The sequence below is a fragment of the Lontra canadensis genome, unplaced genomic scaffold, assembly GCF_010015895.1.
Source record: "Lontra canadensis isolate GAN:19392208 unplaced genomic scaffold, GSC_riverotter_1.0 scaffold19, whole genome shotgun sequence".
NCBI classification, from domain to species: Eukaryota; Metazoa; Chordata; class Mammalia; order Carnivora; family Mustelidae; genus Lontra; species Lontra canadensis.
This window is the reverse complement of record NW_022631013.1, coordinates 15,019,222-15,037,811: the sequence shown is the minus strand read 5'-3', so window position 1 is coordinate 15,037,811 and position 18,590 is coordinate 15,019,222. Positions and strand designations below refer to the sequence as shown.

Here is an 18,590-nt window from a genome sequence, read left to right as displayed (position 1 = left end):
AGTCAAGGGAAGCAGAATCTGTTCTGGGTAGTGCTCCCACCCAGAGGGAAAATTCTAGGGCGGAGCCCTCTGGGAGTGGGGACGCGGGGAGGTCAAATGCCCGGAGGGGGCGCAAGGTGAGGACCCTAGTCTCTTCTGAGGTTGGCAGAGGACGGTTTCTCAGTCCGGTGGGGAAATCAGGGGCTCTCAGTCCATCCCCTAAGCTCTGGACACCCCAGCACCAAAGGATGTGAGAAGGCAGGCGGCATATTCGGCCGCCCCTTCGGGCTGGGTTAGGGCCTCCCCAGACACCCGCACAGAACAGAAGAGCATAGGTTGCAGGTGCCTCTAGGACGCCTCGGTGTCGAGCTCGCAGCTAAGACCTTCCCAGCCAGACCTCCGGGTAGCAGTCCCAAACCACCGTGCAGGAAGCGCTCGGCGGAGCGGCGGCGGCCACGGCGTGTGCCAGCACGCAGTCCTCGTTCCCCCAGCCCCTGTCCCCGGGCGCTCAGGTCCCCGGCGGTCGGCGGACAGCGGCGGCCCGCTCGGCTGAGGGCCGGGGGCGCGTGTGTGCGTGTGCTGGGAAGGCGGCCCTCCCCGCGGCCGCCCCTGCGCCAGCACCTCCCCCTCCCCCGGCGCGCACGGCCCGTCCCCGTCCCCGGAGGCGGCCCGAACCGCCGCCGAGCAGCCTCGCCCTCGCCTCCCGCGTTTCTTGCCGCCCGCCCTCCCCCGAGCCGGGCTCCAGGGGCTGCCGCGGTGCAGCTCCCGGCGGGAGAGCGGCTCAGAGCGCGCACGGGGGCGGGCGGAGGCGGCCTGGTTCGGGGTGGCCGCGCCGGAGAGAGGCGCGCGCGAAGACGCCGGCCCCCCTCTCCGCGTTCGCTCTCTCGCTCCCCGCCTCCCGCACTCCGCTCGCTCCCACCCCTTCCCGGCGTGATTGATCCGTCACGGGCGCCGCCGCTGCCGCCGCCGCTGCGGCCGTTCTGAGCCGAGCCGGAGCCGGAGCCCGAGCCGGAGCCGGGGCCGGGGCCGGGGCCGGAGCCGGGGCCGGCGCCATTGCGCGGGCGCCGCGGGGAGAGCTTGGCGCGGGGCGGCGGGCCGGGCCAGGCCATGCGGGCCGAGTGAGCCGGCGCCCGCAGCCCGCGGCGCGGCATGGCTTCCCCGCGGAGCTCCGGGCAGCCCGGGCCGCCGCCGCCGCCGCCGCCGCCCGCGCGCCTGCTGCTGCTCCTACTGCTGCCGCTGCTGCTGCCGCTGGCGCCCGGGGCCTGGGGCTGGGCGCGAGGTGCCCCCCGGCCGCCGCCCAGCAGCCCGCCGCTCTCCATCATGGGCCTCATGCCGCTCACCAAGGAGGTGGCCAAGGGCAGCATCGGGCGCGGCGTGCTCCCCGCCGTAGAACTGGCCATCGAGCAGATCCGCAACGAGTCGCTCCTGCGCCCCTACTTCCTCGACCTGCGGCTCTACGACACCGAGGTGAGTGTCCAGCCGCTCGCGCCGTCTGGGCTGTGGGGGGGCGGTGGGTGAGGGAGTGCCGAACCGAGGGAAGCTTCGACCCTTGGGCAGAGCCCTGACTGAGCCACCTGTGCCTGCCGAGGGCACCGCGGGCTGGTGCTCACTGCTCAAGCCGGGGTCCCTCTGGGCTTGGCTGGCACAGCTGGTACCAAGATTTGCTGAGCATCTCCCTCCTCTGGGATTGTGTGTGTGTGTGTGTGTGTGTGTGTTGGGGGGTGGGGGACAGAAGACGGGTTTCCTTTGACCAGAGAAGGAGTGCAGAAGATGGGGACTGGACCCTCTAAAAGGCCTGCAGTGGTTGCCCCTGCCCAGGTCCCGCCGGTGGGGCTGTGGACTGCCGGGTGGGAGAAACAGGCGCATTGACTGCAAACTGGGCCACCCGGGGCTAGAAAGGCCATGGCCTGCTCGCGGGCCCCCAGGAGAGCCCGGCCGTGCTTTGAGGTCCGGAGGGCTCCGGGACCCGAGGGGCCGAGCGCGCAGGAGGGCTGGGCGCGTGGTGCGCGCAGGCGGCTCGGAACCCGCACGGCGCGGGCAGGTGTGGGGCCGCCGGCTCTAAAAGGCTGCTGCCTGAATGTGCCCGGCGCTGCCTGCAGCCGGAGCGATTTTATGGGGAAGACTCCCCCTCGGTTTAGTTGCTCAGAGAGTGCCCCGAGCAGGTCCCGCTGCGGACGCGCGGGGGTGTCCGGCAGCGCCGCTGCTCTTGGCCCTGCGGCTACAGGCGCAGTTTCTCCGGGCGCAGACTTGGAAGCACGGACTTGGAGCGCAGTAGCGGGCCGGCCCTCTTGGCCTCCTTCTCCGAGGGGAGCCGTAGAGCCCAGAGCTTCGCCTTCCAAGCCCCCTCCTCACGCCCGCAGCGCGCGTTCTGGCTGAAGCCCCAGCGCGGACCTACAGCGCCTGCACGGCTGCTGGAGGGGGTCTGGAGGAGTGATCGCCGGCCGCGCGAGGTCGGATTTGCGAGTTTTTCCGGACCGAGGGAGCTCCTCGGCTCCTGCCGCGGTGTCTGAGACGCGGCCTGAAGGGGGCAGTGATTTCCTGTGCAGTGCGCTCAGTTGGCGCCTTCAACACCGCGCCAAGCCGGGCCGCGCGCCGGGCTTGACCCCGGCTTCCCGGAGCTCCCCGGGAGCTTCTGCCGGCCCAGGTACCTCTCCTCCCACCCTTCGGAGCGGAGGTCCGCGCTGCCCCTGCAGCCCGGGCTCCGCTTCCTTCTCTGCCTGACCCTTTTTTTGTGTGTCCCCTGAGAAAGAGCAGAATTCTGGATGGCATCTTTATTCCCCGCCTCCCCCTTCACTGATGAACCAGCCTGCTCTGCGCTGTAAATAAAAGGTGAAGGAACGGGTGGCAGTTGGTGGCGGTGCGCGCCGGCTGCTGCAAGCGGAGAGCCTTCCTTCGCCCCGGGAGGATGCAAGCTCGGGTGCTGAGCAGAGCTAACCCGGGTGTGGAATTATTTCTGAGTGACATTCTCATCGCCCTCATCTTTGCGCGAACATTTCAAGTTTTCCCGGGGACTTGTCTGGCACGCAGGAATGCACAGCGCCCCTCAGTTCTGACCTAGGCTTGTCCTCTTGGCGCTGGTTCCCTGTTGTCTCCATACATACTCTTTGGGAAGGGAAAGGAAAGAAGAGCCCGTTCTTTGGAGACAGAAACATTTGTAGCCAGGGCAGCCCTGCTTGCATCATCACCAAATGTCAGCTGCACAAGGTTTTCATCACCAGTTTATTCCCTTCAGAAAGCTTCCCTGAAAGAGATTTCACATGAGATTGTTTGTGGCAGTGCAGGGATGGGTGCCTGGCTTCAGGGTGTGGGTTGAAGCTTTTACATGTATTTTTTCAAGTGTGTCTCGATGACTTTCTGAGTGAGAGGGCCCAAAGGCGAGAGGATAAGGCTCCCAACTGGAGGGAATCAGCTGAAAGCAGCGTGGGAAGGAGGGCACGGGGTAATCGCAGCCTCACACAAACAGAGAAGCGTCTCCAGCTGTGCGAGGGGCACAGAGCACGGGCTTTGGGGTGGGTCGGACCCGGGTTCTAGTCAGACGCCAGTTACCTTCCCCTTGGGTGACCTTGAGTGGGGTCATTGGATCTGTCTCAGCCTAGATTCTCGCATCTGGAAAAGTGGAGTTGTCGCATGTAGTCGGTCAGCTGGTGATGTTACGCTCTGGGGGATAAGGGCCCCAAGTGGAGAGTGCCGTGAGCTGGCAGCCCGGCAGCCAGGGCTTCCTCCGACATGCTGGAAGCACCCACGAAATGTTTCCTGCCTCCCTGCCTTCGTTTTCCTCTGGCGTGGTCCACAAGTAAGACGTTGCAGCATTAGGTGTGACGAAATAGTCATGGCTAAACACGGAGGCTGCTTATTTTGTTTTTCTCACTTCTGAAGTCTCGTGAAGGGTCAGCGAAGTTATCACCAGAAAAAAATAATTCTGGCTTATGAGCAAGTACGTATGTTACCTCCTGCCATGGGCTGTCATGTCTAGGAGAACGTGCAGGTGGTATAATACTTCATTTTTTTCAAGTGGCTCATCTCCATAGGAGAGGTGCTTTCTTGCTGAGCCGAAGTAAAGGAGTGCTCCGTTTGTGGGTCATGGCCGCAAGATCCACAGTGATCCGAAGTGTCGTTGGGGCCTCTGTTAGAGTGTCTGGGGCCTGTTATAATCAGACGGGTCTTTGCAGAGTGTGTGTACTCCCTAACCCCTTCCCCAGCCCTGTCACTAGACTTGAACACAAGACGGATGTGGTGAATGGATTTTGGCTGGCTTTGCTGCCATTTGCTGCCACTCAATGGCCAGAGGCTGTGAGCAGCCAGGAGGGACCTGGGTCCACTTAGTCTTCAAAGAGGTGGAAATTTACCAAGTAATGGGTTAATCTGATCACTGGGAGAGCCTCTCTCAATAAAGGACCCTCCTGCCTGAATTTCTTTAGGTTGACCCTCTTACTGTAATTAGAATAACAATAGAATGTTCAAAGCCCCACTCAGTGCCTTGTGTTCCTAAAAATGAAACATCTCACCAAAGCATCTATGAGTTAAGTCCTCTTTTCCCTGCTGTAGATAAAATCCGTATCCCAAAGTAGAGCTGAGTATATATAAAACACCAGTGAGACAGCTGAACATACAAATAAAAAAAGCATCAGAAACCATATAGAAGCATGGACGTTACTATACCAAGAACTTGGGTTATTGCAATTTTGTGTATTACATTTTAGCTTCGAGCTTCCTGGCAGTCAAGGTAAAAAGGTGAAAATGGTGGGTTACATTACTTACACGTTTGATTAAAAGATTCTGAAGGACGACGTCTTTTTAAAAAAGTTTCACAAGAGATTCAGAATGTCGTTCACATGTCGTTTCTCATTCTTCAGTTACCAGATTAATAAAATTAAATAATAACCAAGGAATGAGTTAAGAAATAGTGTTTTCTATGTTGATTAAAGGAATGTTCATTTTAGAAAAAAGGGAAATTAGAAGCATGAAGAAAAATAATAATGGCTCATAATCCACCTGTACAAAGACAATTACACCTAACAATTACCAGTATTTCATTCTAGTTGCTAGTTTTTACTATTTTAGGTATTTGAGATCTCACTCTTTGTGCCCTTTTATATTTTGTTTCATTAATTTAACATTATATTGGGGGTACTTCCCCATGTCCTCAATTGCAAAGATGATTTCGAGTGGCTGCATACTATTCTATCCTACTATCCTATCCTGTTTATGGTGTACCATAAATATTAAGTCATTCCCCTATTGTCGGATGTATATGTTTTCCCACTTGTTACTAGTTTAAATTATTATGTGATAAACTTAGGGAAAGTTCAGGGATCCCAGGGAGCACATTCTAGGTGTGCACCTGTCAGGAAGGCTAGCCTGCTGCAAGGATCCAGCTTAGAAAATCCAGGGGCAGCCTAGCGGTAGGTGAGTGTGTCCTTCCCTTGAGCAGCTTTGCCAAATATCTGTTCTCTCATTCACGGTGGGAGCTTTAGAAAGGGCCCAGGCAACTGGTGGAGGGAGGCTGAGCTTTTCAAGGATGTAGGAGTCCAGTTCAGCACGCACTAATTGAGCACCTACTACAGTCACTGGTGCTGCAGAAGGGAACAAAACCCAGTCTTGGGCTCGAGGAGGAGCTGGTGCGTAGGGGAGAACAGGGCTCTAGCGCACAGTGGCCATTTTCAAGGTTAGCTAGAAAGGGATTGTGGTGAAGACTGCACAGTTCTATGAACATCCCAAAACCGTAGACTCATATACTTCAAAAGAATGAACGATAAGATGTATGAATGTATTTCAATACAGTTGTTCTTAGAAATAAAAAGATAGAAAATGAGCCCTTTTTGAATCAGACTACCTCTTCTCTGTGGTTCCAGCCCCACTACCCAGCATGGTACCTGGCCCTTAGGAGGTGTATTGCTTAGGACTCCTTGCAAGTGATAGAAACGCCACTTTAACTGGTTCATGTGACTGAAAAGTCCTGGAGTGGGCTGTCTTCAGGCATGGCTGAATCCAGGGACTGAAATGCAATCTTAAAAAATGTCTCTCTCTCTTTCTGTCTCTTGGCTCTGGTTTTCTGTTTGGCTTCACTCTCAGGCAGGCCCTACCCATGTGGTGGCACAGATGGCCCCTACCAGCTGCAAATTTACACACTCCCAGTTTAGAAACTTCAGTAAAAAGAGTGTTCCTTTCCCAAATGTTTCATCCAAAGTCCCAAACTCAGCTCTCATTGGCTTGAATAGTGTCATGTGTCCATCCCCGAACCAATCCCATGACACTGATGGTCTGGGACATCAGCCAGCTTTTCGTAGAGGGAGAGAGCAGGGAGGTCAGCCCTGCCCAACCACATGAGCAGGGAGTGAAGAGAAGGTGATTCCTCGAAGGATGTCCAAGGCTGTTGAAGGTGTAGATGCCAGGGGCATCTGATTGTAGATGTCCACAAAGACAGGCACTGGGAAATGCTATGTTCAAGAAAGAGACCAGGCATGCTAAGGGCATTGAGAGAAAGGGAAGATCATATCTAGGTCAAGAGAGGCCTTCTGGAGGAGTGGAAATCAAGATGGGCCGGAAAGAGCCAATGTCATGTTGACGTAGAGAAGCAGGGACTCAGGGAAGGGGAGGTTGGATCCCAGGAAGGAGCCCCAAGATCAAAGGAAGGAGGGAGAAACAGTGTGAGGTGTTTGGGGAGCATTGACTTATTATGCTTTCCCCCAAGTGCAGGGACTGTGGAGGGTAGGGAGCCTGGTGCTGGGTGTGGAAGGCCTTGAATCACATGTTGAGAAAGTTGGACTTTATTCTGGAACTAGGAGGAGCCGTGTGTAGGTGGTGGTTTTGAACATGGATGTAATATGATCAGGGCCTGGTGGAAAGGCAGAGCCTAGATGGTAGACAGATGAGCTGGAGACTGAGAAGCCAGGAAGCTTCAAGTTCAAGATGCTGAACTTGAACCGCGGTGAACAGGCAATGAGAGGATGTGGAGGAGAACAGGCAACACTGAGACCTGCCGGGGTGGGAGGGACATCAGGGAAGGACCCATGGGGAACAGAAGGGTAGGAATTCTGGCAGGCAAGAGTCACTGAGTCCAGGCACTGCGCTGCAGGGGCAGGAAGAGGGAGGGGCTCAGCACAGGTGAGGCTAGGCACAGAATGGCAGATTCCCTTTCAGACCCTTCAGCTCTGCAAGGTACCTGTTGGATGAGCTCTTCCATACCTCAGGAGCCCTGGGTTTGTATCCCTGTTGGGTACCACTTCCCTGCTTGGTGACCCGGGGCCAGGCACTTTGCCTCCCTTTTGTCATCTATAAAATGGGGCTCACAAATGCGACCACCCTGGTAAGGTAGTCAGGTCACTGCTTGGTACCCTGCGAGTGTCCAGTAAATACCCGCTTCTCGGTTGTCACCATTGCCATCATTCCTGTGCCATATGGGGACAGTTATGCTGACCTCACAGGGCCGCCAGGAAGAATGGGTATCTTGGATGTGGAACCTCACGACATGATGTAATGTAAGGCAGCGTTATCTGTCGTGCCATGTGCCGACGCCGCGCTGCCGAATGGGGAGCTGGAGGAAGGGGGTTCGAGCAGCCCATCTTCCCCTCTGTCGTGTATCCTGGCAGGTACTCTTTCTCCCCACGCCGAGCTCTAGCTCCGTGAGGGCAGGTCATCAGTGAGCATCTGCTGAACGGCACTGTGAGTGAGTAAATTCCAATCTCCTTTCCGAATTAGCCTCCCACCGAATGAAGAGTTTGTCTCAATCATCTCTCCCCCCATGAGCACGGGACTCAAGTGACCCCATCTATCAGGATTAAGTGGACTGTCAGGCTATAGCTGCCTCCTACCTATTCCCACCCACACCAGCCCCGTGCTGCTCCCATGGGAGGGCAGTGCCCTTGGCCATGCCAGCCCCCAACCAATTCCCCAGACCCAGCCAGCCACCCATGGGGGGCGGTGGGTGGAACGCCCATGCTAGGGCCTGTTTAGCCCTTGGTATTCGCTAAAAGTTCAACTTGTTAAGTTTATCTTTGACAAGGGCTTCTTCCTGTGTTTGGCCTACCCTCCCCCAGGCACAAAGTACCATCAGCTTCCTCACTCGGAGATCAGCGGGGAAGTGAGCAAGCTGGAAGGGCAGGACAGCCGTGAAAATAGAGGCGCTGAACAGATATGAGTGGGACACATGTCTTTTGTCAGTCAGGGTGAACTAGGTCCTGCTGCTTTAACAAACAAAACCTGAAATCTCTGTTGCCTACATAATAAAATTTCTCTGTCGCTTACCCAAATTCCGGAGTGTGTTAGAAATGCTCCTGAGGGGCTCGCCTCCAAGTGGGAACACAAGGAGCCGGGCAGATTTGGGGTGTGACTCTTCCATCCTGTGACTTTGAGAAGATGGGAGTAGGGAGGGATTCATGGGGAAGGCACCCTGGATTTTTAACCATCTTTACTTGGAAGTGACACAGGCATTGTTTCTACTCGTATTCCGTTGACCAGAAATAGTCGTGGGTCAAGCCAGCTTCAAGGGAGGAGAGGCAGTGTCGAGGAGCAGGCGGGTGCCATGCAGACTTGTCCTTCTGGGTCCTTCAGGAAGTAGACGCCAAGACAGATTTAGAAGCATAAGAGCTCTTGGAGGGGGCGGGGTGGGGATGCCCGTGTAAGATACAAGAGGAGGTGGGGAGACGCTCGGCCCATGACACCAGGCTGATAGCTGGGAACGGAGGGCGAAGGACAGATGGCTAGGAAGAGGCTCAGCAAGTCTGGGCCCATCCGTGGGCTGCTCTGGGGCAAAGTCTGCCCATAGAGGGCTCCCACATCGGACCGAGTCCCTGCCCAGCTCGGTCACCGACCGCAAGCTGCCTTGGAGATTGTGTCCTTAGCGGAGTTAAATATGGTGACAGAGTTGAAGCTGCAGCAAAAACCATCAGCGGTAGGTTCTGCCTGCAGAGGAGATCCGACCGGCCCACCTACACAGTTGTGCAGGCACTACCCGCTTCTGCCTCAGTGCCCTAGGGCAGCACACTCTGGCTGATAGAACTTTCTGCAGGTCCTGCGACACAGCCGTGGATGCGACGCAAACCCCTCCCTCAAGGAGCTCACGGTCTAAGTAGCTGGTCAAAACAGACAGAAACCATTGCATGTAGCATGAGCCAAACTGTGGTAGTGGATCGGAGGAGGATGCTGGGGAAGGCGATCCCTTCTGGAAGCACCCGTTTAGCCATTCCCTATGTTTGACTGTGAATGTGAGTGGCTCCTTGTCGCTAATCTTTTTGGTTATTTAATTTGATTGTAGGAAGGTCAGAAAATTAAACGGTGTAGTTCACCCCATGAGCATCTCTATTCATCTCTCCTTTATTTTATTCTTATTCTCTCTGCTTATGTAACAAGGTGCAGGGCGGCTGGTGAGATGCCTTTCTCTCTGTACCTTTCGAGGAAAAAGCAGGTGTACCAGGCTGGAACCGTGGGGGTGTGAGCCCCACGTGGGGTTGGCGGTCTGGGTCCTGGTGCTCTGTTAGCTGTTGAGACCATGGGGAAGTTCTTCTCTCTGTGAATTGTAGCATGGCTGGAGGGGCTCTGCTCTCTTGTAAGCACAGTGAGAGCAGGTTCTAGGTGTGCCTGGCTCCCTTGTGGCCCCTTGAGGCACTGGTTCAGGGCCAGGCACAGAGCAGGAGCTCGATAAGTATTTATTGAACAAACAAATACATCTAAAAGCTTGGGACACAGCTCTCTGGTTCTAAGAGGATTAATGGGCATAGTTTTCACAAATCGAGGAGCTGTTCCGTATGACAAGACACGTGAGCTTCCTGCTTGCTCTTTATTTGTTCGTCTGCATTCTTGTTATTTGGTACTTTGGGGGTCCCTGTAATTGTGGAGTGCAAATGTTACTTGCTGGATGTTCCAATAGAAGAGTCTCCTCTCCCCTGACAAACGTACATGGCATCTTCCAAGGTACACGAAAACTTAGGAAATAAATACTTTCCAGCATCCGAGAGCTGTTATGGTTTTAGGTGGTTTATTGGAACAGTCCTCTAAACCAGCAGGTGGTGGGTGTAGGAATCAGGTTGTGATATCCTATTCCCACCACCAGGGAACGTGAGCACCAGCAGAGGCTGGACTGGGCTCTGGTCCTAGTAGAAATTGCAGGAACGGAGCCAAGTCATCAGCCTCGGTGAGCCAGGTGGTCTGATGACAGGTTTGGGGATAGTGGATGAAGAGGTCTCCTGGGATCCTCTGGAGAGCAAGACTTATTCCACACTCCCTGCTCCCGGGCTGGAAGCTTCTGCTCTTTATCCTTTCGTGGTCAAGACTGACTCAGGAACGGGCTAACCTCAGCCTCAGGGTGACCATCTCCCTGATCCGGTTTTGGTCGGGACCCCAAATCAGATAACCCAGTTTATTAGAATCATGTGCAAAATAAGAGTAAAATAGTTAGGAGCTGAGCTTTGGGGTCTGAGAATTCTTGCTCGAGTAAAGGGCATGAACCTTGTGGCACCTTTTGGGGCCAATTGGGGAATCCTTTGGCAGTTTTCCTACTTTTCTGGTCTTTCTGAACAGTGTGCATCGCTGGAAGGATGAAGTGTCATTGTCATCTAGAAAATTAGTGGTAGATCCAGAGTATGGAGTAAATGGATTCATCTGTCTTCATCAGTGCCCACGTTCCCCAGCTGCTGGCTAAAGCGGACCCCTGTCCTGCCACTTGGCAAGGACATCATCAGTCACCATTCAGATAAAATCTAGCCAAAGAAAGACTTCGAGGAGTGATGCATTATTGCTGCTCTCATGGCGCAGGGTCAGGAGGTGGTACAGAGAAAATGATATTTTCACACTCTGCTTATGATCCACTTGACTTTGTTCAGAGGGAACTGATTCTGAAAGCAACAGTCATCCTTATAATAATCACTATATTATCCAAATCACTTTGTTTCTAGAACTGCCCATTCACTGAAGCTTTTCTGAGAATGCCCAGAATTCTTTCAGGGATTTAACCAGCAGGCGGGGACCTGGAAGCCCCTCCTGTGGCATGTGATCAGAGCCATGCATTGGCTCCCACCGAAGCTGGTGTAGACTGCCTTGACCTTGACAGGAGAGAGAGCTCCCTTTTCACTCCATACAGCGTCTTCTGGGGGTCCGACTGACCCCTCTGAGCTCCTTGCTGGACTCTGTGAGTTCTAGAAACACTGGAAATCCCTTGGAGAGCTTCTGATCTTGTTACAAAAGAAGGAAATGGGAATGGAAGCATTTAGTTGCAAGCGTGCAGGGGAAGAAGAGGATATAGCGGCAGCAAGAACTCACCTGTATCCTGGGCTCAGCATGCATCCGTCCCTGCATCAGTCTTTTTGTAGGGTTTGCTGATGGGATCCTCTCCACATCCTGTTGGGGCAGGTGCCATCAGTGCCCTCAGGTTGCAGGTGAGGCTTGGCGGGGTCACGGACATGACGGCCAACCAAGCAGTGAGCTCGCATTTCAATGCAGATGGTCTGACCTTGATGCCCAAAGGTTGAGCACCAAGGGAGCGGCATCCTCCCGCAGTTTCTTACCTTCCTCCTGTAGAGGCAAGTGGCACATGTTGCTGGTGGCTGATGCTTTCCTTATTTTATTTTGTGAACTTCACACAACCCCTCATCTCCCTCCAGCTCTGCCCCGCCCTCTCCCTTTCCCCTGTTCCACACAGCCAGCCCTGTGCTCCCTCCTCACTTTGAGCACGTCTGTCTGCACACCTGGCTCCCACAGATCCACTTTCTGCTCGCCTTGCACCTGCGGAGCTTGTCACCTCCTGCGGTGTTTACTGGGGGTGTCAGTGTTTGTGTCTATGTGCGTGTCTCCTGGATTACCTTGACGGCAGCGGTGCTGCCTCCTTTGTACCTGAGGCTTGGTGCAGGGCCTGGGCTGGGTGCGGGGCATGTGGAGATGAACCCACAGCCGCTGTGCTCTCAAAGGCACGCAGCAAGGCTGCCTGGCATCGTCACCTTGCAGCATGAGAAGGGTGAGGGGACAGGCCAGGGGCAGGGGCTCTTCCCCAGGTGCAGAGGACAGTTAGGACCACTGACCCAGCACTCCGACCAGGTGGCCCCCCTGCCTGACACCTTCCAAAGACTCCCCTTGTTCTGGGAATAGGAACAAAACCTCTCCTGGTGGCCCTGGAGGCCCCAAGGGTCTGCCCTGACCACTCCCCAGCCTCGGTGCTTCCTGCTCTCCCTTCCTACTCTGGACTAGACACACGGTCCTCTCAGTTTCTCAGGTGAGTGCGCTCCCTCCCCCTGCTCTGCACAGGGCCTTTGCACAAGCTGTTCCACGGTCTGGAACACTTTCGCTACCTCTGTTCATCTCTTAGACACCAGCTCAAGTGGGCTTTGTCTATCCTCCCTGATTGGGAAGAATCCTTTGCCCCATTTTCTCTGAGAATCATAAAACTTTCCTCTCTAGGGCTTACCACAATGGCAGTTTTATGTTTGTTCGAGTAACCCGCCCCACCCCGCCCGGGTTCTCCATGGAGTTATTGTAGAGAACGTTGATGCGGGGAGGTGGAGAGAAGGAGCAGAGAGAGGGGAAGAGAAAGAGATTAATGTGAAAGTGTTTACAAAAGTTGTAAAGAGTTACAAATAAAAGATACGCCTGAAACTAAGCACAACGAGTAATTAATTCTGGGTTGTTCTTCTCAGGGCCTTTGGCTGTTTCCAATAACATCTTAATAAAAGACACTGAGATGTTGTTCACACGGGTGATTCATTCAACTTCCTAATAAAGAAGGAAGGCACAGTATTAGATTAGAACAGTGTGAGAGCGGAGAGGCCGGGGGCTGAGGTTTTCTGACCCTAGCTGGCACTCTTACGGAAGCATCTAGAATAAGAGGTAGGGAACGCGTCTTCCTCTCAAGCATCAGATGCCTTCGGTCATCAGAAGTCCGGCCATCCATCTTTGGCACATCTCAGACCCAGGACTATCCACAGCCAAACTATCTCACGAGGGTCCCTGGGCGGAAATTTGGGGCCATGAGAGTGAGTGAGGGCTGTCTGCTGTGAGAAGTGATATGGGGTTCAGGCCAGCACTGTGCTGGGTGCTTTCACATGTGCACCCACGAAGGCAAGAGGTCGTAGAAAGAGCTTGGTCTTGCAGCCAGAAAGGCCAGGTCCACCCCTCATCCATGCTGGGTGCCCTGTGGTGGCCGCTTCTCTTGGGCCTCCCTTCTCCGACATGTACCATGAGGTTTGGGAGTGGATAACCAGCATTGTTTGTGGGGACTAGATAAAACTATGTGGACCAGCTGCCCAGTGGGTGTTCCACAGATGCCACAGGGTGGAGTGCCTGGTGGGGATGTGATGCGCTTCTGTCCTGGTGTATGGTCAGGGCAGAAAGTTGTAAGACTGACCTCTGAGAGCAGCTCTGGTTCTGGTTCCTGAGGTGAGGGCCTCTGTTGTGTTTTTATTTTTTAAAAGATTTTATTTATTTTTGAGATAGAGAATGAGAACGAGCAGAGGAGAGAGGCAGAGGGCGAGGGGGAAGCAGGTTCTCCACTGAGCAGGAAGCCTGATGTGGGGCTCGATCCCAGGACCCTGAGACCATGACCTGAGCCAAAGGCAGACGCTTAATGACTGAACCATCCAGGCGCCCTCTGTTGTGTTTTAGTTTGAGTCACCTGGATGGCCCTGTCACTGAACACTTAGAAAGCCAAGGGCTTACAGTTGGGGGGAGGCAGGGACATGGATGTCCCTGGAAGAAGGGCTGGCTCTGTGTTCAGATGACATTCTAGAAGCCCCTCCCTTACTGTTAGGAAGCTTCAGGGTTTCTGGGGTCAGGAGTCCCACTGTCTGAAGAACACAGAGGCCCTTGGAAGAGCAATGAGACTGACTCCCTCTGTCCGAGCTTAACACCTGCAGAGCCTCTTCTGAGGAGGGCTGGAGCCCTGAGCAGGGTCAGCTTCGGGGCAGGGCAAAATAAGCTCCCAGAGGAAGTTTGCTTGGAGAGGAGGGTGGGGTAGGGAGCGAAGGGCAGTCTGGTCTGGAGGTGGGAGCTGATGCTGGAATGCCTCCTCCCCCTGTCTGTGGGGACTGTGGCTGCACATGTGCGTGCAAACTGAAGGTGCTTGGTGTCGAGAACGAGAACGGTCGTCCTCAGTTTCTATCTTGGAGCCGGCACTTCCCTGTCCTGGGGTTGACCTCCTGGTTGGGGGAAGGGTCCTGCCCTGGTTTCAGTGGAGACCCCGACCTCTGTGGCGGCCATGGCAGCAGCAGGGACCCGGATGGGCCTGTCTCAGGGGCTGGGTTCAGGGCACCTTGAGGAATATAACATAGGCTACCCTAGGATCTGGGGGGCACTGGGCCAGGTGTCGCTGGGAAGATGCCTGTCCCTGTCATCTTGGAACATTCAAAGACACGTGACTTCATTTGTGCCCCAGTCTGGTAAAGGGAGCAGTGCAGTTGGTTTCTAATGTAGTTCTTCTAATAACCTTATTCAGTAGGTATTCTTTCAACAATTAAAGGAGAATGGTGAGTTTTGTGCAGTGCCAGAGTTTACTATTGCTTCCAAATGCATCATCAGGATAACAACCTGGTAAGAGAGGAATTCTGTTAGCTCCACTTAGAGATGGGGAAACTGAGGCTCAGAATGATAAGCCCATATGAGGCAGTAAGTGGGCATTTACTGAGAGTAAGTCTGCAATACTGTACTTGGCACCACCTGTAGCTGCCCCCTCCTTCTACTCTCTCCAGATGGAAGGGTCTTTCGTCCTGGATTCTTGACTGGGTTTGCTGGGATCCAGCCAGAAGCCGGGGGAGTCCTCCATCCTTGGAGGAGGACCCCAAGGATCAAGTCCTGGAGAGGGAGGAACCCTTCTAGATGGTGAGGTGTGCGTAGAGATGCTCTCGGCTTCACGGATGATGAAATGCTTCCCCTGTCATCCTCCTAAGCATCTCAGGGAGGACTGCCAGAGGTGGCTGCCTATAGGAGGAAGGCAGGTGCTCCGAGTGGCTGGAAGCCAGGGGCAGGATCTGTACTGCCGACCACTGTCCGCTGGCCACATGGGAGAGGTGACCTCATGCCAGACGTGGAGCTCCGTTCAGGACCAAGCACAGAGGTCCTGCCTTGTGCCAGGCTGTGAGCATCTGGGCAGGATGTGACATGACCCCTGCCCTCGGAGGGCTCACAGGACAGTGTAGACAACTCCCACGCAAGCAGGTGACCCTAGCGGAGTGCTTATGAGCAAACACCAGCTCTGGAACAAGACCGTCTGGCCTCCGCTTACTAGTTGTGTTGATTTGGGGCAAACCACGTCAGTTCCCACCCTCCAGTGTTCTTGTCTGTACAAAGGAGGTGACAATAGTACCTACTTCACAAGACCGTTATAAAAACTAACTCACTTAAGGTTTGCCAAAGACTTTAGCCCTGGCCGATGCATAGGAAGTACCATACTGTGTTTGTCAAATAACTGATAGGAGGCTGATTTGTACATACTCCTTGGGGAGACACAAGTAAGGGCCATGGGCACGTGACGAGGAGGAGATGAACTCTCACTCGTACAGCCTACAGCCTGGGAGGGCTTGGCAGAGCAGCTGACCTTGAAGGTGGCCTTGAAGGACGTAGGTGGAAGATATGGGAGAACCCTGTGCGGGGAGGGAGAGGAACTTTGAAAGGATGATGTTCAGCTGTTCAGAGGTGGCAGGCAGCTAGGTGGCCAGCCACGAGAGACACTGGGGGGAGGGAGCTGGAAGACCTGGAAATGCAAGCACCTTTGGGCCAGCCGTGTCTAAAAGCATATTTTAAAAATCAATCCATGCTCTCCAGAGCCTCCTGCAGGGTCCTGGCTTCTGACCCTTGCTGTCAGCAGTGGCTTCCTGTTGGCTAAAGCAGAAGGACCCACGGCCCTGTCATGTGGGAGCTGGGCAAGGTTATCTCCAGGGGCATCACAAAGACAAGGGCACAGGGGAAAGAAAGGGGATCAGGCAGCTTTGGGGTTAAATCTTGGCCTCATCCCTTCCTGCTGTGTGGCCCTGGGCAGACCCCTAACCCACTGCTGTTTTTCCACCTGCACAGTCGGGATGTGGGGACCCGCTCTGTGGGTGGCTGGAAGGCAAGGACGAGAGGAAGTGTCCTCAAAGGCCCAGCTGGGGCTGTGCACACCGCAGATGCCTGAGAACGCTGAATGGGAACAGGACCCAGCCTCATTTGACACCACTTAGATTCAGAAGTCTGCTGTGAGACCAATCTAATTTTAACAATCGAAAAATGACTCAGGGCCTGAAGAGGGCCCAGGAGTGATTTCAAAGCTTACTCCAAGTTGGGTCTGTAGGTGGACCTCATAGATGCACTCAGCTTTCCGTTTCCCTTAATGGCTTTCTTGATGAAGGGAAGCAGAGAGGAGCCGTGATCCGTGCTGGAATCACTGTCCTAGAAGGCCAGCAGCCAGAAGCTCGGTCGGCCGGCTTGGCCGCGCCATCAGAGGGCAGGGGATGGGCGCTCATGGCTCCGGGCTGTCTGTCCGGATAACAGGCGACCTGTGTGGCCAGAGGTGTATCCTTTGGACCGGGGTTGTGCTGCACACCATGCTGCTTCTGGGGGCCTTGTCTCTGCTCCACTGTGCCTAGACTCCGGGCAAGGATTAAGGGCTCCCTCTACCCTCCCGGCAGGAGGCTCTGGGTTTGGAGATGGGAAATTCCCGGGGGGGGGGGGGCTTTCTTTTTGAGACCTGCCGAGTTCCAGCCCCTTTCCAGCCTGCCACGGATCACTTCTCCTCTGACCGGTGATGGGCCGCTCCTAAAACCCATTTGGATGGAAAGAGCTTCGGAACAGAGCAACACCGTGCTTTCTCACGGCCTCTGATAAAGAAGTCGGTGTCGGAAGACTCAATTGGATTTTGACCAAAATGACTCCATACTGGGTGTTTGGAGAATGGGAGCCGGAACGGTTGAAGGGAAGAGAAGAGTGTGTTCAGAATTCAGGATGTTGGAAGGCTGGACCCCTGGGGTCTTTCTAAGGGAACCGGGGCCTCTGAGCCTCGGTTTTGTTATCTGTAAAATGGAGAGGGCACCTTCTCTGACTACCCTCCCAGGGTGATTTTATGCTTCAATCAGATAATAGCGCTGGAAAGCCCTTGAGAGACGCCAAGAGAGGAATATCTAGGATTGTTCAGTGTTTCTGTGAGAGAGCCCTACAGTGTCAGTTGTCTGAACTCATGAGGAAGGAAATCATGAAAGTTATCAAAAAAGCAGCGTTGTGAAAACAATGGGGACTAGAGTAGGTCTCATTTAGGTTTGGGGGAAGAAATAGGGCAGTAGATGTAAAGACTGAAGTGTCTATTCCTGTTTTTGAGTCAGGATTTGCTTTTCAGGGCAGAAAGCAGGCAGTTGGATTCTTTCATCCTGTGTAAGCTAGAAGTCGGGATGTCAGGAGATTTAGAACCCACCAGAGCGAGCCAATAACATATCCTAAAAACATTCTGGATGTGTATAAGGAGCCAGTTTACGAGCTTTCAGATCTTCGTGCAGTGTAAATAATCGTAATCAGCGTAATAGTGTTAGGAAGAACACAACACAGCCACAGGCGCCCACCGTTGTGACTTGGGGAAGAGCTAAGCTAGGAGACGTCTGGAATAGAGAATATTTCAGAAGATAGCCCCGGTCCCTGCCCCGGCTGCCATGGTTTGCTTTCGCCAGGGCAACTCTTCTTGTTTGGAACTGTACAAGATCCCTCCGGAACCTGGGATGTGGGAATCCTGGCTTATTGCCGAGGCACCCTGGGGGCAGGCGTGAACCTGGCTGAGTGAAACCGTCCCTTCAGTGAGGCATCACTGACGTCCACAGGGGAGCATTCCATGGGCTTAGACTCTGTTCTAAGCACTTGATGTGGTAAATCTTTACTTCTCATCAAGGCCTGAAGAGATAAGCATTCTCATTGCTCCCATTTTTCAGATGAGAAGACTGAGGTACAGAAAGCTGGGAGCCTGGCAAATGTGAACTCCGTGGAGGCGTTTGACAAAATCTCTTGTAACTTCTCAACTAGGGAGAGGACACGGTCCATTTAGGTGCATCTGTTAGTTGTTTGGATCTCAAACCCAGAGGGATTAAACTGCAAGTAGCCTGGGGTGGTTGTCCTCAGGACTTGGTTCTTTGCCTTTAATATCAAATATGTATTCTTCCTTTAAAAGAAAGACATAAATTAATTCTTCTTTTTTAAAACGATTTTATTTATTTATTTGACAGACAGAGATCCCAAGTAGGCAGAGAGAGAGGCAGAGAGAGAGGAGGGAGCTAGCTACCCGCTGAGCAGAGAGCCAGATACGGGACTCGATCCCAGGACCCTGAGACCATGACCTGAGCTGCAGGCAGAGGCTTTAACCCACTGAGCCACCCAGGCGCCCCCATACATTAATTCTTTAGTCAGTGATTTGAATACGGCCATAGAAGTCATACTGCACATAAATATACACTATATAATATATATATGCAACTTAAATATTAATTCTCTAATCAGTGATTTGAATAAAGTCATAGAAGTCCTACTGCTCAAATCTTGCTGAGGATATCAAGCTAGCTAGAAGGACTAGCCAAAAAATATATTTTCGCTTAGTACATTCACACTTCAGGATTCCAAGATTTCTTTTCCAGGGTTCACTGTGTCAGCTGGCACTTGGGTTCAGAAAGCCAGGGACAGGATAAAGC

The 18,590-nt window shown here is 53.9% G+C and overlaps 1 protein-coding gene across 1 annotated transcript in view; it reads left to right on the top strand.

The window, feature by feature from the left end:
- Positions 1-1,071: 1,071 nt before the first annotated feature.
- The window catches only part of GABBR2 (gamma-aminobutyric acid type B receptor subunit 2), a 336,043-nt gene continuing 318,524 nt past the window's right edge, over positions 1,072-18,590 (top strand). The window contains exon 1 of the mRNA XM_032860690.1: positions 1,072-1,446. Coding sequence (XP_032716581.1) covers positions 1,129-1,446 — 318 coding nt within the window. The 5' untranslated portion in view covers positions 1,072-1,128. The remainder of the gene's footprint in view (positions 1,447-18,590) is intronic.